Genomic DNA, 22240 nt, shown 5'->3' with positions numbered 1-22240 from the left:
CGGCCCCCAGTTGCTGGCTTTCCCACTCTGGACTTGAAAATTGTGCGGAAGCCCATCTATCTATCTATCTATCTATCTATCTATCTATCTATCTATCTATCTATCTATCTATCTATCTATTATCTCTCTATCTATTAATCTATTATCTATCATCTATCTATCATCTATCTATTATCTATCTATTATCTATCTATTATCTATCTATCTATCTATCTATCTATCTATCTATCTATCTATCTATCTCATTTCTTCTGTCTGTCTGTTTGTGTAATGGAGTGTGGGTTTGACAAGTGTTAGGGTATGTTCACACGTTCAGGATTTCCATCCTTTTTTTTTCCTGACTGAAACCGCAGGTCTCTGCAGAAAACGCAGGTGCGTTTTTTTGTGCGTTTTTGGTGCGTTTTTGGTGCGTTTTTTGGTGCGTTTTTTAGTGCGTTTTTTAGTGCGTTTTTTGATGCAGTTTTGTCTGCAGATTGTCTGTGTTTGACAGAAATAAAGTTTACTGCAGTGGGGGGAAGAAAAAAAAAAAAAATGATGTCATTTCCTTGTCCAACCCTTTTCTTCTTCCATCCTCCATTTTGGAACTTACACATCAAAATGAGTGGACGTGCAGAGCGTCGTCCAGATGACAGCCCACGGATCCAGCTCCGCACGCCACACCGGATTGCGATCCTGGGGTTGATGCTTCTAATTCTGAATCGACATGCACGTCAGGTAAGCAGATGTCTGTTTGTTTTATATATTGGGTTATGGGTACTTGTCCACATTCTGGAAACGTTGTATGTTTGGCGCTGCGTGTGGCCGCAGCGCCAAACATGCAGCGTCCACATGTCAGCATACTGGAGGTGATGTCATGAAATCACGTGTCCACTGTGTGTCATCCGTCAGCCCTGCGACTCCGGACATGCTGCGCGTCTTTTATGATCACAGCATGTCTGTGTTCCTTGTTGTGAAACTGCGGCTCCGCAATGAATAAAAGAGGACCCTATACGTCGGGTGTGATGATGCTGGATTTGTACAATGAACACATCTGGCATCATTGCGTACTAGAATGGGGTGGGCCTTCCTGAATGTGGACACGTATCCTTACATAATCGACATTGTTTTCCTTGCATGTTTGATATATTTTTCTAATTGTTGTGTTTACGAAATATTTTTTTATTTTTCTATTTAGCGGCGGCCGAGAAGACGTGTGCAGAAACGATTGTGGGTGCACCCGCTTGTAGAAGACCGAACTGAGAAGGGGCACTTTCATGTGCTGTACAATGATTTGAGGAGGTAAGTAGAAATATATAGAATGACTAATTTACCTTTTTTGGCTAGCAATACTTGTGAAGTAACCCTTTTTTGTTGTTCTTTTGCAATTTTCAGATATCCTGAAAAATTTATATCGTTTTGTCGGTTACCAATTATTGCCTTTGACAGACTGCTTACCATCCTGGCACCCCATTTAACACTGCAAGACACAGTGATGAGGAAGTCCATCTCTGCTGAAGAAAGGCTGCTCATCACCTTGCGGTAAGTAACAATTTTTGGGGGGAATGTTGTTAGGTCTGTATTTTACTTGTGTGTGTGTCCAGTATGTGTGATTAAACCCACCCAGTCCTCTTTTTGGACAGGGGGCACACATACACACACACACGTGAGATACGGGTGAGTGTTGCATGGTAAACCCCGGCTCTGCCGCCTGCACTCTGGAGCGGAGTCTGCACCCACATACCAATACATGGAGCCGCACGCTCCACAACGGAGTGCATGCAGCAGGTCCGGGGATTACCATGCAACACTCGGTCATATCTCGCATGCGTGTGTGCACAAGTCCCATCAGGCCTTTTATTAATGTTTTTTACACCCTTTGTGTTGTGCTGGGTGTTAATGCCAGCATTATTGAATGGTGCTGGACGCATATAATAGCGGCCTTAACTTGTGACATGTTGTAATTACCTTTTTGTGTGACATTTCTAATTTTCTTTTTTGTTTCTTTGCAGATTTTTGGCCACAGGAGAGAGCTATACATCCCTGCACCTCCAATTTAGAGTTGGTAAATCTACCATCTCTAACATTGTGAGGTGTACATGTACTGTCATCTGGCAGAAGTTGCAGCCCATGGTGATGCCTTCCCCAACCGAGGAGACTTGGCTGCAGGTTGCAGCAGGCTTTCAGTCTGTGGCCAATTTCCCAAACTGCATAGGTGCAGTCGATGGTAAACATGTTCGGGTTCAGCAGCCACCACGATCAGGATCACGCTTCTTTAATTATAAGAAGTATTTTTCAGTGGTCCTGATGGCGGTGGCTGATGCCCATTACAAATTTGTTGCCATTGACGTTGGTGCCTATGGTAGTACTGGGGATTCTCGGGTGTTGCGAACGTCACAGATTGGGATGCAAATTCTTCGAGATGGCGGCACGCTCCCAGCCCCACGACCTTTGCCGGGTTCCACACATCCAGTGCCGTTCGTGATGGTATCGGATGAGGCGTTTCCCTTAACGACAACCCTGCTGCGCCCATACCCACGAAGGGGACTGGATGCCCGACGGAGGATTTTTAATTATCGGCTGAGTCGTGCACGCAGATATGTGGAATGCACCTTTGGGATCATGACTAGTCAGTGGAGGATCTTTCACACTGCCATTCAGTTGGACACAGACACCGTTGATGCTGTGATAAAGGCTTGCTGTGTACTCCACAACTATGCTCGTGAATACAACACTGACGTTGATGTGGAGTACCAGCAGCCAGTATTTAATCCAGTTGACAACGGGGGTCTGGGTAGGCCGTCCAACTCTGGTGTGCGTGTGAGAGAATCCTTCACTGACTACTTTATGAGTCCTGAAGGTGCCGTGCACTGGCAATACTCCTGTGCTGGTGTTGAGCAGCCTGACCAGCAGAGAAGGATGCATCTACACTGACCCCCCCAGAAATGTTGCCGACATCGCTGATAACAGTTTTGACAACATCCCGAAGAATGAGAAACGCCAGCAACCAACACAAAAGTTTGAAAAAAAATTTTTTTGTTTCATGTTACCAAAAAAACTGTGTTAAATAATTGATTGTAATATCAATAAAAAATCTATTTGGCTGTAATTAATTTTTTTTTTTTTTTTTGGCTACAAAAAATTGGGTGTTTTATGAAAATAATAGCAGTATGACGTATACAATTGTTAACACATCAACACATAAACCACTAATTGATAGCCCATAAACCCAGGATAGCGGCCTTGACCGCATTGTAATAAAGAAGAGAATAGTCTGTTTGAAATGTAATATATTTAAAAGAACACAAATTCTTTGCAATATTTACATAAGATTTTTCAATTAGAAAAAACAAAAAAAAGCCCCTTTCAAAGCCAACCGGCAACTGGAGCTAAAAAACAAACCAAAAAAAACTCGGTGCCACTGAAAATTTTTGCCCATGTTCAATTCAGAAAAGTATATTCTGGAGAATAGAGGAAATTTGATCCCTCTGATTGATATGATGCTCCCCCCATATGCTGCGAACTTCCTCTATCTCCAGAAGTAACTTGGCTGTGGGCCAAATACTGGGGTCTGGTAGCTTGTGTTTCCGGTGTTCGGTGTCGGGGCCTGAAAAGTCCCAACACCCCCATCAGAACTTCATTGTATGGAGATATCGGAGCAGGGTCCTCCAGAGCAGTGAGGGACATCTGGACCATGGACATGAAAAGAGATTGTCTATCCGGTGGCAGGGAGCGTGTTTTTCTTGCCACAGTTATTGCGAAGGAGTCGCAGTGGTCATCAGAACTAGATTTTTTTAATAGATCTAACGTGTCGCAAGCGATTTGGACAGTTTGGTCATCTTGGTTTTTCTTTGTTTTTTTTTGTTTTTTCTCTGCTGCCACCGGATAGACAGCTCTCTTCTCCACTCTCACAGCTTCTGCGGAATCAGATGCTTCAGCAGCTGCTGAACTAGATGTTGATGCAGCAGCTGCTGAAGTGGATGCTGATTCAGCAGAAGCTGTGGGAGTGGAGGTAGAGATGGTCCCTCCCACTCCAGAGGAACTGCCGGCTCCACCCTCTTTGTCGCTGTCCTCCAAATCAGCTACCGACATGTTTCCTTCCGTCCTGTTGGAGAAAAAAAAAACATCAATTTTTCGCACAACATATTATATTTAAATAATCATGTGGAGTGGATTTTAACTTACTTTCTCAATGTCCTACTGGACACAAGAAACTGCAGCTCTTCGCTAAATGGAAATTTACTTTTGCTCGGCGAAGAGCCACTCTTAGAACATTCGTTCAGGAACTTCGTGAAACGGTCTCTGATTGAGCGCCACCGTTTCCTCACATCGTTATCTACCAAAAAAAGGTTACAAAATACAACAACATTTTTTGTGAGATCTAAACAAATTATATTTTTAATATACTCAAGGTTTACTAAATAAATTTAATTAAAATTACCAATTTGCTGCTGTGTACTCCCTGGATACTTGTCCCAATCTGGGATAAGGTCTCGTACAATTTTGGTCCAGGCTAGTTCCCGGAAATATTTATCCTTGTAGGATTCATCGGCTGGGTCCCACAAGGCCGGATAATCCCGAACCTACAATAAATACAATAGTGTCATCTCATAATCTATAGCGCGACCAAGTAATGTTACACAATTGCTGGAAATATTTCAAAGTAACCCCTAATAACTGAACACAAGCACAAACTGAAAACACAAACACCAATAAAAACGCTTGTGTGCAGTTGTTTTACCACTAGCTCTGTCGCCGTCAATCCTGAGTGGTTCGTGCGACAATCAACAACATTCATTAAAAAACACACTATAAAGTGAAATAGTTAGGGTAGGGTTAGGGCTCATAACCGTAAGCACTCTACCCCAAAAGGGATCCTAAACATAACACAACCACAAAAGGGATCCTAACCCTACAGGGATCCTAACCCTAACCCTACAGGTATCCTAACCCTAACCCTACAGGTATCCTAACCCTAACCCTAACGGGATCCTAACCCTAACCCTACAGGGATCCTAACCCTAACCCTACAGGGATCCTAACCCTAACCCTACAGGGATCCTAACCCTAACCCTAACCCTACAGGGATCCTAACCCTACAGGGATCCTAACCCTAACCCTAACCCTACAGGGATCCTAACCCTAACCCTAACCCTACAGGGATCCTAACCCTAACCCTACAGGGATACTAACCCTAACCCTAACCCTACAGGTATCCTAACCCTAACCCTACAGGGATACTAACCCTAACCCTAACCCTACAGGTATCCTAACCCTAACCCTAACCCTACAGGGATCCTAACCCTAACCCTACAGGGATCCTAACCCTAACCCTAACCCTAACCCTACAGGGATCCTAACCCTAACCCTACAGGGATCCTAACCCTAACCCTAACCCTAACCCTACAGGGATCCTAACCCTAACCCTAACCCTACAGGTATCCTAACCCTAACCCTAACCCTACAGGGATCCTAACCCTAACCCTACAGGGATCCTAACCCTAACCCTAACCCTAACCCTACAGGGATCCTAACCCTAACCCTACAGGGATACTAACCCTAACCCTAACCCTACAGGTATCCTAACCCTAACCCTAACCCTACAGGGATCCTAACCCTAACCCTAACCCTACAGGGATCCTAACCCTAACCCTACAGGGATACTAACCCTAACCCTACAGGTATCCTAACCCTAACCCTAACCCTACAGGGATCCTAACCCTAACCCTAACCCTACAGGGATCCTAACCCTAACCCTAACCCTACAGGGATCCTAACCCTAACCCTACAGGGATCCTAACCCTAACCCTAACCCTACAGGGATACTAACCCTAACCCTAACCCTACAGGTATCCTAACCCTAACCCTAACCCTAACCCTACAGGGATCCTAACCCTAACCCTAAAGGGATCCTAACCCTAACCCTAAAGGGATCCTAACCCTAACCCTACAGGGATCCTAACCCTACCCCTAAAGCTATTGTAAGGTGGCATTAAGCACGGTTAGTAATGGCGAGGCGTCAATAAGACGCCGATCAATTATTAATCCTAAGGTTTACTATAATATATGTGGACCCCCCTAAAAAAAAAAATGTGTTGGGGTCCCCCTATTTTTTTAGGCCAGAAAGGCTAAGCAGACAGCTGTGGGCCAATATTTGACGCCCGGGAAGGGGTTAAAATACCCATGGCTGTTCCCAGGCTATGAATATTAACCCACAGCTGTCTGCGTAGCCTTTCTGGCACTAAAAAATAGGGTGACCCGAAAAAAAAAAACGTGTTGGGGTCCCCCTATATTTTTAGGCCAGAAAGGCTAAGCAGACAGCTGTGGGCCAATATTTGACGCCCGGGAAGGGGTTAAAATACCCATGGCTGTTCCCAGGCTATGAATATAAGCCCACGGCTGTCTGCGTAGCCTTTCTGGCACTAAAATATAGGGGGCCCCGAAAAAAAAACGTGTTGGGGTCCCCCTATATTTTTAGGCCAGAAAGGCTACGCAGACAGCCGTGGGCTTATATTCATAGCCTAGGAAAGGGGCCATGGATATTTGCCCCCCCCTGGCTACAAATATAAGCCCGCAGCCGCCCCGGAAAAGGCGCATCAAAAAGATGCGCCAATTCCGGCACTTAGCCCCTCTCTTCCCACTCCCGTGTAGCGGTGGGATATGGGGTAATGAGGGGTTAATGCCACCTTGCTATTGTAAGGTGGCATTAAGCCCGGTTAATAATGGAGAGGCGTCAATGAGACGCCTATCCATTATTAAGCCAATGAAAGGGTTAAAAAAAAAACCACAAACACTAGAAAAAATATTTTAATGAAATAAAGACACACACTTTTTGACAATTCTTTTATTGCACGCTCAATCCATCCTGAAGACCCTCGACCTGAAAAAAAGGCAAAACAAAAAAACAAATTCATACTCCCTGGCCCTGTCCGCAGAAATCCATCGAGGGTCCCACGAAGATCTTCCATGGAGAACAGACACATCCAGAGATGTGTCTGCTCTCCACGGCTGCAGCAACACACTGACAGGAGCCATAGTTCCTGTCGGTGTGTCACTGCGCATGCGCGAGCGAGTTTACCGGCGGTCATTGACCCCGGCACTCTCGCTTAACGGCAGTGCTGCGTGGGAAAGTTCAACGCAGCTGTACTGCCGTTAACCGAGACGCCGGCGCCATTGAGCTCCGGGACAGTACGCGATACACTGCTAGGAGCTTCGCTCCTGGCAGTGTATCACCGGAGAGCAGGAGATCGGCGTGGGACAATCGTTTTATGGATTCTGCGGACAGGGAGTATGGATTTGCTTTATTATTTTGGGATTTTTTCATTGAGGATCGAGGGCTTCGCCTACAAGTGTGGTGTATGGTGAGTATATACTCTATGTTATGTGTTGTATGTACTGTACTGTGTGTCATGTTTGTGTATTGTGTGTTTGTGTTTGGTGTGAACTTTAGTATTGTGCTAAGTCGCCGGACACAGGGACAACTCTCCCATCCTAAATACCGGATGGGAGTAGTAGTCCGATACGGCGACTTAGCACAATAGAGGCATATCGTCGCATGGGGACGGACACACAGACTTACCAAATCAATCAGACGCCCGACATCGATCCCCATGCGACGGTATGCCTCCATAGTGACAGTCTCTTCGGGATACAGTCAGGACCACACACGCCGCCCACGGACTTCCGCCCACGCACTTCCGCCCGCTTCCCCGCACTTCCTGCAGCAGCGGTTCTGCACATCAAACCGCAGTAAAACACGCAGATATATTTTTGATCTGCGTGTTTTACTGCGATTTTGACCTCACAATGGAGGTCTATGGGTGCAGAACCGCTGCGGCTCCGGAAAAAGAATTGACATGCTCCTTCTTTTTTCCGGGAGCTATTCAGCGCGTCTTTTTTTTAACAATTTCCGGACCATGTGCACAGTGTGTCCTGTTTTCCATAGGGTACAGTGTACTGTACCCTGCATGGAAAACAGCTGCGGAACCGCAGCGGCAAAACCGCCGCGGTTCCGCGGTAAAAAACGCACTGTGTGAACATGGCCTTAAAGATGAAGTTGGACCAGAAATTACATCACAAATCTTTTTTTTTTTTTTGTTCAATAGTAGATCTTTATTTAGCTTTCAAAAACGCATACACATCTGCATGAAAAAATGCATAAAAAAAGCAGCAAAAACGCAGCAAATCCTCACCTGCGTTTTCTGGCAAGAGAAGGAAAAATCTGCACAGAGAATTCCACAGGCAAATCTGCAACGTGTGCACATCGCCGTACTGTAGCAGCAACAATTCTAGAATCTCATTCACATGTTGCGTTTTTTTCTCTCCTTGCGTTTATTGACCTGGCGATTCGTTTATTGGATTTATTGTCTTTTCTCCTGAGCAGTAAAAAAGAAACGAAAAAACAAACAAGCATAAAACATTCATGGGAAATAATATTACTGAGGGCAAACAGAATGACAGCACGGAAATGTGAGCAAATCTGAAGTGTTCGTTCCACACGCAATGTTTCCCCCCATCCCCCCTGTAAGAGAAATACAATTATTAGTAAGGATACTTATTAATTTTTTGGGGGGCGATTTTGTTTTTTCTATGGAAAAAAAATGCAGCAATAATATTGTGTGTGAACAAACCCTTAGGCCACATAGACGAACAAGGCTCCAACATTCCGTAAGTTTCCTTTTGAGGAACAGACGACCCGAACTAATGTCCCAAACGCTTCAATTTCCCGACTGATGTAAAAGTTGTAACATTTCAGTGCGGCCTTGAGTTGCGGCAACATTTTGAGACTTTAAAAGGTTTTTTACACCTGTAAAATCTTTGATGAATCTTCTCCTTTGTTCCTGATTCATCACTTGCGTTTTTTTTTAAAGTCACTTTTCTTATTTTATTTTGTGATATTCATTGATTTTCCGAATTTGTCAAACTGAAGTGCGTAATTAATGAATTTTACGCAAAAATGCTCTTCGGCTATTACCGTACCTTTTTTGAGCTTTATTAGAGCAAAAAAAAAAAAAAAAAATCACTAAAAATGTTGCAAAAATTCCACATGTACAAAAAATCAAGGGGGAGGGGAGAGAAGTACAGAGGTGCGAAATATTTTGCAGCTGCAAAATGATAAATCGACCTCAAACGAAAAGCACCGCCGACATTTGGCAAATATTTAAAAAAACAAACACACAAACACATAAAATAGACTTAAATAAAAGTGCAAACTAAAATAAGAATTTGGCACAAATAAAAAATTGAGATCATCAGTCCCAGCAGCTTCTATGGTGTCCAGTCCTACAGTCACACTGACATCTATAGAGGCCCAATGATGGCCAATCCTAGGGGAATGCTGCCCTCTAGTGGACAAAGCAGAACTGACAGCAGTGATTACAGAGGAGGCGGAAAAGGAAGTGGTGTGAGGAGTCAGTGCACAGTGCAGAGATGTCACAGGCGGCGCAGGAGGAGATCTGTGTGCTGTCAGCCATATACTGTGATCCCGGGGAGTGTGACGTCCTCTCATGCTCAGGTGACTGCACTGGATCTCTTATCTTAGTGATCCAGAGAGAATCCACTGTGACAGCAGAGATAGTGCAGGGTGATGCTGTATTGGAGCCTATGTCCCAGCAGGGCTCCTGTGTACTATGTAGAAGCCTATGGCAGACGGGATGTTATTTAGGGGTGTTTGACTATGGGGGGCTGAATACAAATGCGCGGCACAAACTCAGATTTACATTTTTTAAATATTTTAAAAACCGTGTATGATTTCCTGAACACTAGTACTTATAATAATAATAATAATTTTTATTTATATAGCGCCAACATATTCCGCAGCGCTTTACAAATTATAGAGGGGACTTGTACATACAATAGACATTACAGCATAACAGAAATACAGTTCAAAACAGATACCAAGAGGAGTGAGGGCCCTGCTCGCAAGCTTACAAACTATGAGGAAAAGGGGAGACACGAGAGGTGGATGGTAACAATTGCTATAGTTATTCGGACCAGCCATAGTGTAAGGCTTGGGTGTTCATGTAAAGCTGCATGAACCAGTTAATTAATTTTTTTTTTTTTAATATAGGCCACACAGGGATCGTTAGGTTAATGCATTGAGGCGGTAGGCCAGTCTGAACAAATGAGTTTTTAGGGCACGCTTAAAACTGTGGGGATTGGGGATTAATCGTATTATCCTAGGTAGTGCATTCCAAAGAATCGGCGCAGCACGTGTAAAGTCTTGGAGACGGGAGTGGGAGGTTCTGATTATTGAGGATGCTAACCTGAGGTCATCAGCGGAGCGGAGGGCACGGGTAGGGTGGTAGACTGAGACCAGAGAGGAGATGTAGGGTGGTGCTGAGCCATGGAGTGCTTTGTGGATGAGGGTAGTAGTTTTGTACTGGATTCTTGAGTGGATGGGTAGCCAGTGTAATGACTGGCACAAGGTAGAAGCATCGGTGTAACGGTTGGTGAGGAATATGATCCTGGCTGCAGCATTCAGGACAGATTGGAGCGGGGAGAGTTTGGTAAGAGGGAGGCCGATTAGTAGAGAGTTACAATAGTCCAGACGAGAATGAATAAGTGAAACAGTAAGAGTTTTTGCAGAGTCGAAAGTAAGAAAAGGGCGAATTCTAGAAATGTTTTTGAGATGCAGGTAAGAAGAGCGAGCCAGTGATCGGATGTGGGGGGTGAATGAAAGGTCAGAATCAAGGATGACCCCAAGGCAGCGGGCATGTTGCTTTGGAGTAATGGTGGAACCGCAAACGGAGATGGCAATGTCAGGCAAAGGTAGGTTAGTAGAGGGAGAAAACACGAGGAGTTCAGTTTTTGACAGGTTTAGTTTCAGATAGAGGGAGGACATGATGCTAGAGACAGCGGTAAGACAATCACTGGTGTTTTCTAATAAGGCAGGCGTGAGATCAGGAGAAGAAGTGTATAGTTGGGTGTCGTCAGCATAGAGATGGTACTGGAAGCCAAATCTACTGATTGTTTGTCCAATAGGGGCAGTATACAACGAGAAGAGGAGGGGGCCTAGGACTGATCCTTGAGGAACCCCAACAGTAAGGGGAAGGTGAGAGGAGGAGGAACCAGCGAAACATACAGTGAAGGATCGGTCAGAGAGATAGGAGGAGAACCAGGAGAGAACGGTGTCCTTGAGGCCGATGGAGCGGAGCATAGTGAGGAGGAGCTGATGATCCACAGTGTCGAATGCTGCAGAGAGATCAAAGAGAATTAGCATGGAGTAGTGACCATTAGATTTAGCTGTTAGTAGGTCATTAGAGACTTTAGTGAGGGCAGTTTCAGTAGAGTGTAAAGAGCGGAAACCAGATTGAAGAGGGTCGAGAAGAGAGTTATCTGAGAGATAGCGGGTAAGACGGGAGTGGACCAGGCGTTCGAGGAGTTTAGAGATGAAGGGAAGATTAGAGACAGGTCTATAATTAGCGGCACAGTTTTGGTCGAGGGATGGTTTTTTAAGTAATGGATGTATGATGGCATGCTTAAATGAGGAGGAAAAAATACCGGAAGTGAGGGAAAGGTTGAATATTTTTGTTAGGTGAGAGGTGACAGCCGGGGAAAGGGACTGGAGGAAATGTGACGGAATGGGGTCACTGGTGCAAGTGGTCGGGCGAGAAGATGCAAGGAGCCTGCTTACTTCTTCTTCTGTAACTGGTTCAAAGTCAGAGAGTGAACTAGATGCAGTGGGGGAGGGAGGACAGTGCATGGTATGAAGAGATTGGGAGATGATTTCCTGTCGAATATGGTCAATTTTTTCTTTGAAGTAATTGGCCAGATCGTCAGCACGGAGATCCGTGGTTGGGGCCTGCGCTCTTGGGTTGAGTAGGGACTGGAACGTGTCAAAGAGACGTTTAGGGTTATTGGACAGGGAGGTGATGAGGGTGTTGAAGTAGGTTTGTTTGGAGAGGTGAAGGGCAGAATTGTATGTCTTTAGCATGAACTTATAATGGATGAAATCTTCGGGTAGATTAGATTTTCTCCACAGACGTTCTGCGCACCTGGAGCACCGCTGCAGGAAACGTGTTTGCAGCGTGTGCCACGGTTGTTGCCGTCTGTGCCGAGTTGTTTTATGTATAGGAGGAGCAGCTTCATCCAGGGCACTTTGCAGGGTTTCATTGTAATGCTTCAGAGCAGAATCAGGACATGAGATGGAGGAGATTGGGGCCAATGAGGACTGCAAGTTCTTCATAAGTTCCTGGGTGTTAATGGCCTGTATGTTTCTACAAGTGTGGAAAGTGGGGGTGACCTGAGCGGGATGGCAGTTCTTGATAGAGAATGAAAGAAGGTGGTGGTCAGAGAGCGGGAGAGGGGAGTTTGTGAAATCATCCACTGAGCAAAGCCGGGAGAAGACCAAGTCAAGGGAGTTTCCATCTTCATGTGTTGGCGAGTTAGTATGCTGCGAGAGGCCGAAAGAGGAGGTTAGAGCCAAAAGGTGAGAAGCAGATGGGGAGAGGGGAGAGGCAATAGGGATGTTGAAATCACCCATGATAAGGGTGGGGGTGTCACAGGAAAGAAAGTGTGGAAGCCAGGTGGCAAAGTGATCCAGGAACTGATGAGAGGGGCCGGGAGGACGATACACCACCACCACTCGCATGGAGAAGGGGACGTAGAGTCTGACCACATGGACCTCAAAGGAAGGGAAGACAAGTGAGGGTACTTGGGGGATAACTTGGAAAGTACATTTTGGTGAAAGGAGCAGACCAACGCCTCCACCTGCTCTGTTGTACTTGCTACTTTGTGTTGGTATGTCACATATGTCACATAAATCCCAATAAATTACATTTAAGATTGTGGGTGTAACATGAGAACATGTGCAAAAATTCACAGGCTGAATACTTTTTTGAGGCACTGTGTGTGTGTGTGTGTATGTGTATATATATATATACAGTATGTGCTTTTGATTCCCAAAGAGTATCTGATGTGCCATAAGGTGGCACGCCACACGAGTATTATTGGCCTTGAAGGGTTAATCCGAAAATGGTGACAGGGGTCTGACCGTTGGGACTTCCAATCCGGCCACCTTCACTGGTCCTGTTAAAGAAAAAAAATGTGTGGGCCGTCTGTGTGTATGCGTGGGCTGTCTGTATTTGGGTGGACCGTCCATGTGTATGGGTGGGTTGTAGGTGTGTATGGGTGGGCCGTCCGTGTGTATGGGTGGGCCGTCTGTGTGTATGCGTGGGGCGTTCGTGTGTATGGGTGGGGCGTCCGTGTGTATGGGTGGACCGTCCGTGTGTATGGGTGGGCCGTCCGTGTGTATGGGTGGACCGTCCGTGTGTATGGGTGGGCCGTCCGTGTGTATGCGTGGGCCGTCCGTGTGTATGGGTGGGCCGTCTGTGTGTATGGGTGGACCGTCCGTGTGTATGGGTGGGCCGTCTGTATTTGGGTGGACCGTCCGTGTGTATGGGTGGGCCGTCCGTGTGTATGCGTGGGCCGTCCGTGTGTATGGGTGGGCCGTCCGTGTGTATGGGTGGGCCGTCCGTGTGTATGGGTGGGCCGTCTGTATTTGGGTGGACCGTCCGTGTGTATGGGTGGGCCGTCCGTGTGTATGGGTGGGCCGTCCGTGTGTATGGGTGGGCCGTCCGTGTGTATGGGTGGGCCGTCCGTGTGTATGCGTGGGCCGTCTGTATTTGGGTGGACCGTCCGTGTGTATGGGTGGGCCGTCCGTGTGTATGGGTGGACCGTCCGTGTGTATGGGTGGGCCGTCTGTATTTGGGTGGACCGTCCGTGTGTATGGGTGGGCCGTCCGTGTGTATGGGTGGGCCGTCCGTGTGTATGGGTGGGCCGTCCGTGTGCATTGGTGGGCCGTCCGTGTGCATGGGTGGGCCGTCCGTGTGCATGGGTGGGCCGTCCGTGTGTATGGGTGGGCCGTCTGTGTATAGGTGGGCCGTCTGTGTATGGGTGGGCCGTCCGTGTGTATGGGTGGGCCGTCCGTGTGTATGGGTGGGCCGTCCGTGTGTATGGGTGGGCCGTCCGTGTGTATGCGTGGGCCGTCCGTGTGTATGCGTGGGCCGTCCGTGTGTATGGGTGGGCCGTCCGTGTGTATGGGTGGGCCGTCCGTGTGTATGGGTGGGCCGTGTGTGTATGGGTGGGCCGTCCGTGTATGGGTGGGCCGTCCGTGTGTATGGGTGGGCCGTCCGTGTGTATGGGTGGGCCGTCCGTGTGTATGGGTGGGCCGTCCGTGTATGGGTGGGCCGTCCGTGTGTATGCGTGGGCCGTCCGTGTGTATGCGTGGGCCGTCCGTGTGTATGGGTGGGCCGTCCGTGTGTATGGGTGGGCCGTCCGTGTGTATGCGTGGGGCGTCCGTGTGTATGGGTGGGGCGTCCGTGTGTATGGGTGGGCCGTCTGTGTATGGGTGGGCCGTCCGTGTGTATGGGTGGGCTGTCTGTGTGTATGCGTGGGCCGTCCGTGTGTATGGGTGGGCCGTCCGTGTGTATGGGTGGGCCGTCCGTGTGTATGGGTGGGCCATCTGTGGGCCGTCCGTGTGACACGTACCGGAATAGAATGCAGAATAGAAATGACAAACTTTTATGTGTTAACCCCTTCACCCCGGCACATATTTTCATTTTTGTGTTTCTGTTTTTTGCTCCCCTTGTTCCCAGAACCATAACTTTTTTTTTTAATTTTTCCATCAATATTATGGCCTCATGAGGGCTTGTGTTTGCGGGACGAGTTGTACTTTTGAACACTTCAGAAGAGCAGTAACCCTACTGACGTCACCGCTGTCGAGAGCCGCCGGGTATCGTGCAGCGCAGTGTTTAAGACTATAGAGTCTCAGAAAGGGACACTTCATTACTGTCTGAGAGACACCTGTCCATTACTAACAGAAGGGCTTGATGGCAGCTGTGTTTTTGGACAACTCACAGCTGACATCAACCCCAAGCCCGATTACCCGTTTGCCAACGCACCAAGGCAATTGGGAAGAGCAAAGATGAAATACCAAAATTGGAGCATGTCCTGTTGTGCGCTACTTCTGGGGAAGGCGGGGGGTCTGCGGACTGGTATTTTTAGGCTGGGAAGGGACAAATACTATGGAACTTATCAGCCTGATAATATAAGCCCACAGCTGTCTGCTTTACCTTCGCTTGTTATCAAAAATAGTGGGAACTCCACGTTATTTTACTTATTTGGTTAATAAATGTAGTGTAAGGTACACACAGAGGCACTAATGATATGTCTCACGGATATCTATCTATTATCTATCTATCTCATATCTATCTATTTATATCTATATCTATCTATCTATCTATTATCTATCTATCTATCTATCTATCTATCTATCTATCTATCTATCTATTTATCTATCTATTATCTATCTATTATCTATCTATCTATCTATCTATCATCTATCTATCTCATATCTATCTATCTATCTATCTATCTATCTATCTATATCTTTATCTATCTATCTATCTATCTATCTATCTATCTATCTATCTATCTATCTATCTATCTCTCTCATATCTATCTATCTATCTATCTATCTATATCTTTATCTATCTATCTATCTATCTATCTATCTATCTATCTCTCATATCTATCTATCTATCTATTATCTATCTATTTATCTATCTATCTATCTATCTATCTATCTATATATCTATATCTTTATCTATCTATCTATCTCATATCTATCTATCTATCTATCTATCTATCTATCTATCTATCTATCTATCTATCTATATCTTTATCTATCTATCTATCTATCTATCTATCTATCTATCTATCTATCTATCTATCTATCTATCTATCTATCTATCTATCGATCTGTTTGCACACCGTTAACACCTAATATCTGTAATTTCTATTCTGCATTCTGTTCCAGTACGTGGCACACAGACGTCACCTTTATGTCATCAGTGTGCACATGTGCGGTACTTATTGTCATCCGTAATGCCGTAAAAAAACAGGCATGTGCGCAGCCCCGTAGTTTATAATGGGTCTACATGTGTAAGTGACACCACACGTACCGGAAACGTGGGTGTGTGAAGGGGGCCTAATTCAAAGGAAAGTTCTTCAGGACCCCGGAGCAGAAGGACCGGAGCCAAGTACAGAGCAGTGGATAGGGAATCAGTAAATTCTGGAAATATGAGCTTGCACATTATTTTTTTTAGTAGTGTTCTAATATTTAACCCCATTCATGGCCAGGTAATATTCTTCATTTTTTAACTGGAAAAGGAATGGTAATTTAAACTTTTAATGTTATGACTTTTTATTTTGTAATTAATTATTTTTACTTTCCGTAGGCGACTGGAACCTGTAAAGCTAGACCCCTTCTCTACAAAGCCAGCCCCCTTCTCTACAAAGCCAGCCCCCTTCTCTACAAAGCCAGCCCCCTTCTCTACAAAGCCAGCCCCCTTCTCTGTATTAGCTGTGACAGAGAAGAGGTTTGGCTTAGCTATTCAGACATGAAGTTCTGTATATCACATTGATAAACTTGTTAATTTAAGCACATTTCTTCTGAAATAACAATAACTTGATAGAATATGTAAATTATATAATAAAAACCCCGACAGAAAATGCTTGTAGAGAAATAACATTTCCCCTGATTAAATGACTCTTCCCATCTTATATGAAATGAGATTGCTTCTAAGTGACCACCTGGCTCCTGAAACAAGCTCTGGGGGCCACAAACCTATATTAGCTACTAACCCATTTCAAAAACCTTGCGCTATTGCTTCTTATTTTTTAATGCCAATCCTGAGGGTTGAACTAAGCCTGGACATTGTTTCTTTCTGTCCCTCCCACATCATTTCCTGTAGAGGGCAAAGAAATAACCCACACTCCCCTCAACAACATAAGCAGTCCATGTTGTCACTACCCACTGAACTGAGGTCATCCCATAGACCTAATTCTCCACTTACCTTGGCTAAGAGACTGGACCTGGAAAGTATGGTCCATATAACAAACGGAACATCTTCATCTTCTAATAGGTCTTAGAGGGCTGTTCCCATCTTCTTAGATTAATGTTGTTTAGTGCTCGTAAAAACAAACAATTTTGCAATTTACCGTTTGTTAAAATTTGCAGCCGTTCTTGAGATATTAACGCTTCTGTTTACAGCGGTGGTCGGTCTCCTAGGCAACAGACTGCAAACCAAAGAAAAGTGTCATTATCTCAAGAACGGCTGCAAATTTTAACACGCGGTAAATTGCAAAAGTGCTTCTTTTTAAGAGCTCTATCTGACAATATCCATCTATAAAGATGGGAATAACCCTGAAGAAGTTTACGCCTTTCTCTCCGACCTCTTCCCCTACTGTGCCTTCTTAATGTTACAATGTTTATCAAAAAATGTCAAAAAACAATAATTACAAAAATAAAAGTCACAGAATGGAGTTTGTAAGTTTTATATAACCCTTACCTGTCCGTAATTATTTGTGTCTGGATCCCCCCTTAACCAAAGATAAAAGCTTTTGGAAAATGTAATTTGTCCTTTTGATGTCGTGATGTCTGGGCATTGCATTGTGGCTGATTGGGTGCCGGTGTTTTGTAGAGCGTGGCATAACCGTAATGATCCAGACCAACGTACGGAGGATGGCGGAATCCGAAATCCGGCTACGTCTTGTGTTTGATCTGCCGGCTGCATATCCGTCCTGCCCGCCGAATCTGTCTGTCAGCAGCGAAGAACTCACCAGGGCCCAGTGTAAAGAGCTGAGAGACCGATTACTTGGGCAGGCCCGCGAGCGTCTCTCCGCACCCATGATACATGACTTGGTCTTGTGGACGCAGCAGAATTTTACCAGTGTAATTGGGAATTCCATCCGAGATGAAACGCTCCTTCCGGCAGCGGTGACTGACGACGGGACCTGGACGGCGCTTTTACATTTAGATCACATGAGAGCCAAGAACAAATACGTCAAAACGGTAGAAAAATGGACGTCGGCTTCGGAACTGACTGGGAAACTAATGTTCGTGGGCAAGATAATACTGATCCTTCTGCAAGGGGACAGACGGAATATTCGGGTGAGTAGGAACGAGAACGCCTTATATCTTCACCTGTACAATGTTTTATAGCAACATAAACGTCTTTCTCCCGGTGGCATTACTTGTGGATTCCTAATACTGGCTTAGGCCTCATTCAGACCCCAGTATTTCTCTTATGAGTTTCTTCTGCGTTTTTCACGAATAGCATTCATGATTGTCTACAGGGCCTATTTTTCGGAGACATGTCCGACCTTGATCCGAGTGTCAGAGCAAAATCGTCAATGCAAGTCTATGGGACCGTGAAAATAAAATCGGACTGCACTCTGATGACATCTGAGTGCGGTCCGATTTTCACAGGCTGTTAGAAAGGTGAAGGAGAAACTTTTTTTTTTCTGCACATATAAGAAAAACCGATGACTCTCGGACCACAGTCTGATCAAAATAACCGGTGTTTTTTTTTCTCGTATGTGAAAAATACCGATCATTTCATATATTTCTGCGTTGAATATAATTAGACATACATTAATGAGCCTGATTGTTATCTAAATCACAATTATTGAGAAACACAACGTAAGAATTCTTGGCCGAGCGTTCATGTGTTCTCTGATGGAAGGGTAAAGTTAGGTGCTGCGAGACTCCGCTATCTGCGGGACAACAAAAACGTCAAGGATCTGACCTGCCCAATTCTCTTCTCCCCCTAATCGTGGGGAATTAGGTGTCCCCCATACACATCGTGGTCAGCCGATCTTGTTTATATTGGTGGGTTATGATGATATTTGTCAGGTTTTTGCTAGCCAAACAACATAATGTAGATACATAGACCCTGATTCTAGTGATGTGTCACTTACTAGGCTACTTGCTGTAGGTTAAAATAAAAAAAATGACCAATATCGTATGGATCTCTATGGGTTTTCACCTAGCCCTCAAAATATATCTTGTACAGCCTACCTTCTATGACCTGAATTTGTTTTCTCCATTGTGTAATGTAAAATCATTATTTTATCTAATCTTTTTTTATTCCTCTTGTAGGAATATATGGTTCTACAAAAAACATGTAAAATTGATGTTGATTCAAGTGGAAAGAAATGTAAAGAAAAAATGATCAGCGTTTTGTGTGAAGTTAAATTACCTCCTGAACATGAAAGGTGCGTAAAATAATACTAGAATTGTGATGGCTTTTGTAAAGTTAATTAAAGAGCTGCAGAAGCAGCAGTACAGGTAAAACAAAGAGTAATATACACTCATCCCTGTATTCTCTGCGGTTGTGAGGGTGGAGAAGATGCCGAACACCCTCATTCCTGTCATTGTATCTAATGGATGAGCAGGGTTAACTGTAAGGCTCGCCCATGTTTCGGGGAGGAGTAAGTGAGCACTAGGAGTTAGTTGCTGTTTATCAGTTAGTTCCAGTTCTGCGACAGACAGAAGAATTGCCAGTTGCATGGAGTGTGTGCAAAGAAGAGCAGAATCACAGAATGTAGTACGATCCTTCACTATCAAGCAACAGAGACTAGTGATTGACTGCCGTCCATCTGCCTTCCATCTGGTATAAATAAGTGCACTTTCATCACATAACAATCTATATTAAAAATAATTATTAGTAATCTTGCAATTTTCTCACCGGCCACTGGGGCTTTTTTTAGACTCTAACTTCCTGTGGCTTTTGGAAACAACACATGTACATTAGCAGCAATGATCAGACTCTGATCCTGTCTATTGTATTGTTGCATCTAATGTGCGTGTGCAAAGGTCATTGTGAAGGGAGGAGGGTCAGCTGTGACATCACCTGAAAAAAAGCCCTAGTGGCCGGTATGAAAATTGCAAGATTACTAACTTTGTATTTTAATAAAGATTGTGATATGGGAAAATAAATGCCAACATTTTTTTAAAAAATGCATGTAACACAAAATTATGTTTTAAACAATAGGTAATTTTCTGATCAAATCTTCCTTCCCTTTTATGGAACTTTTAATTTGTGTTCCATCAATCACTTGTATATTGATGTGATAATTTTCAATGTTTTTTCATTATCTTTAATTTCAATGTCGTGTGTTTGATTTTAGTTTCATTAACCAGTCTTTACTATATTAAATTACTTTTTTTTATTTTTATTTTTTTTAAGTTTAGCTATTTCTTTTTTCTATTTAATAAACTTTTCCAGAGAGAGTCCATATTGGTAGATTAACGGTTCCTTTCTTTGTCTGTATACTCAAAATCATAAGTCTGTACAAGAATAGGCGTTAGGCACTTCACACGTGCATTAGAAACGCTAAAGACAGGTGGTGGGTGATGCCAGAGACACTCAGTTAGCACACGAGCATGCTCAGATAACACTTTATACGAGCACGTTCAGTCCTCACTAGTGTGTTGTGAATTCTGTGGTCAAGCTCCCTCCTGTGGTCATGAGTGGTACTTCGGCTGGTTCTGTCTGTGAGCTTCCTCTGGTGGATGTGAGTGGGGCTGCGGCTTCTGAGTTTCCTTCCTCAGGTGACGAGGTTAAGTCGTTAGGTGCTGCTCTATTTAACTCCACCTAGTTCTTTGTTCCTTGCCTCCAGTCAATGTTCCAGTATTGGTCTTGCTCTCTCCTGGATCGTTCTTGTGACCTGTCTTCCCTGCATAAGCTAAGTCTGCTTGTGTTACTTTTGTTTGCTATTTTTTCTGTCCAGCTTGCTATATTGGTTTGTCTTGCTTGCTGGAAGCTCTGGGACGCAGAGGGAGCACCTCCGTGCCGTTAGTCGGTACGGAGGGTCTTTTTGCGCCCTCTGCGTGGTTGTTTGTAGGTTTTTGTGCTGACCGCAAAGATATCTTTCCTATCCTCGGTCTATTCAGTAAGTCGGGCCTCACTTTGCTAAAATCTATTTCATCTCTGTGTTTGTATTTTCATCTTTACTCACAGTCATTATATGTGGGGGGCTGCCTTTTCCTTTGGGGAATTTCTCTGAGGCAAGGTAGGCTTATTTTTCTATCTTCAGGGCTAGCTAGTTTCTCAGGCTGTGCCCGAGGCGCCTAGGTCTGGTCAGGAGCGCTCCACGGCTACTTCTAGTGTGGTGTGATAGGATTAGGGATTGCGGTCAGCAGAGTTCCCACGTCTCAGAGCTCGTCCTATGTTATTAGTAACTATCAGGTCACTTTGTGTGCTCTTAACCACCAGGTCCATTGTGTTTCTGAACCACCAGTTCATACCACTAGTGGTAGAATAATGGCCTGTTTAGACAGGCCGATCAGAATTCTGTGCGCACAGAACAATCAATAAAACGATTGTTCTGTGCATGTAGATTATTATTATCATCTATTTAGACGATGATTTTAATGCTGACAAAAATGATCCGTACTCTAGACAAATACGAATTTTGCTCATTTGTTGTGTGATTGCCGTTATGTTCACATAAGTCAATAATCGGCAAATTAATGTTATGACACACTCTCATTCCCAATTACCAACACATCTAAATGAGCCTTTATCTTCCTGTCGTATCTGACTTTCCTGCATCAGTAATAACTCACTTACCCACTATTTGTAATGAGGTGACTCTGCTCATGCTATCCCAGTCTATACAGAAAAGCTGGCAAGTGAGCTCTAGACAGTACCAACTGATAGTGACTCTTCTGATCGAATGAAAATTGAAATATGTAAATTTTTATGCGGATAGTAACAAATAAAGTTAATATGAATACCTGAAATGTCATTTATTGATGATTTATTCTTTCAAAGATGCAAGAATCAGTTGAATTTTGTTATAATTATGTTGCAGATTTTCAGCGTTTGAAGTAAAGGAGTATTCATCAATTAGTGAATTAGAGGAAGAGTTCAAAATGGCCGGACTGTCCAATATTTTCACAGAACACGTGATGGGTCTATTTTAATGCTTCATGCAAAAGAAAAAAACCCCGAAGAAATGTAGAAGAAAGAAAGTGAAAAAACCCTAAAAAACTTGGTAGTTTAAGACTGATCAATAAGATGTTTATTTTATTTGCTTTTTAAAGAAAAAAAAATAAAATGAAAAATGAAATAAAAGAAATGAATTCCCAACATATTCTTTTCTTTCACCATCGTCTGACTGCAGAAATGTTTCCTCCTCCTTGTCATGACTCAGGACGGGGCAGTTCTGGCTCCATCCTGGTCAGGTCAGGGTTAAGTGTGTCCGCCTCTCTTTGATTCTGGGGCGGCTATTTAATGCTGGTAGTTCCTGGGTCCAGCGTCGGTGATACTTCTGTTTACTCGGCTAGAGATTGCTGACTCAGGTTACTCGTCTGTAATCGCTGTCATGTGTGAGTTTCGCTGTGTATGACCCGGCTTGTCCCTTTACTACTGTCTCTGTCTTCCCGCTCGGTACTGCTTTGTCCCTCCTG

At 44.5% G+C, this 22240-nt stretch overlaps 2 protein-coding genes and 1 long non-coding RNA gene across 3 annotated transcripts; 2 read left to right on the top strand and 1 right to left on the bottom strand.

Moving 5' to 3' along the window:
- The first annotated feature begins 294 nt into the window (after positions 1 to 294).
- LOC138648178 (uncharacterized) lies at positions 295 to 3080 on the top strand. The gene is made up of 4 exons (XM_069737688.1): positions 295 to 714; positions 1175 to 1278; positions 1372 to 1518; positions 1989 to 3080. Exons 1-4 carry the CDS (start codon positions 532 to 534, stop codon positions 2908 to 2910), a joined length of 1356 nt encoding a protein of 451 aa, XP_069593789.1. The 5' UTR covers positions 295 to 531; the 3' UTR covers positions 2911 to 3080.
- Positions 3081 to 4024: 944 nt separating this feature from the next.
- On the bottom strand, positions 4025 to 4826 carry LOC138648179 (uncharacterized). Its single transcript, XR_011315083.1, has 3 exons — positions 4418 to 4826; positions 4162 to 4312; positions 4025 to 4081 (listed from the first exon to the last, which is right to left on the bottom strand). It is a non-coding gene; the product is annotated as an uncharacterized lncRNA (long non-coding RNA).
- A 4541-nt stretch (positions 4827 to 9367) lies between these two features.
- RWDD3 (RWD domain containing 3) lies at positions 9368 to 21920 on the top strand. Its single transcript, XM_069737687.1, has 4 exons — positions 9368 to 9490; positions 17463 to 17932; positions 18923 to 19038; positions 21643 to 21920. Exons 1-4 carry the CDS (start codon positions 9406 to 9408, stop codon positions 21752 to 21754), a joined length of 783 nt encoding a protein of 260 aa, XP_069593788.1. The 5' UTR covers positions 9368 to 9405; the 3' UTR covers positions 21755 to 21920.
- Positions 21921 to 22240: the final 320 nt, after the last annotated feature.

This window comes from Ranitomeya imitator, chromosome 8 (assembly GCF_032444005.1).
Source record: "Ranitomeya imitator isolate aRanImi1 chromosome 8, aRanImi1.pri, whole genome shotgun sequence".
Taxonomy (NCBI): Eukaryota; Metazoa; Chordata; class Amphibia; order Anura; family Dendrobatidae; genus Ranitomeya; species Ranitomeya imitator.
The sequence above is the reverse complement of the archived record's forward strand: the minus strand, read 5'-3'. Positions and strand labels throughout refer to the sequence as shown.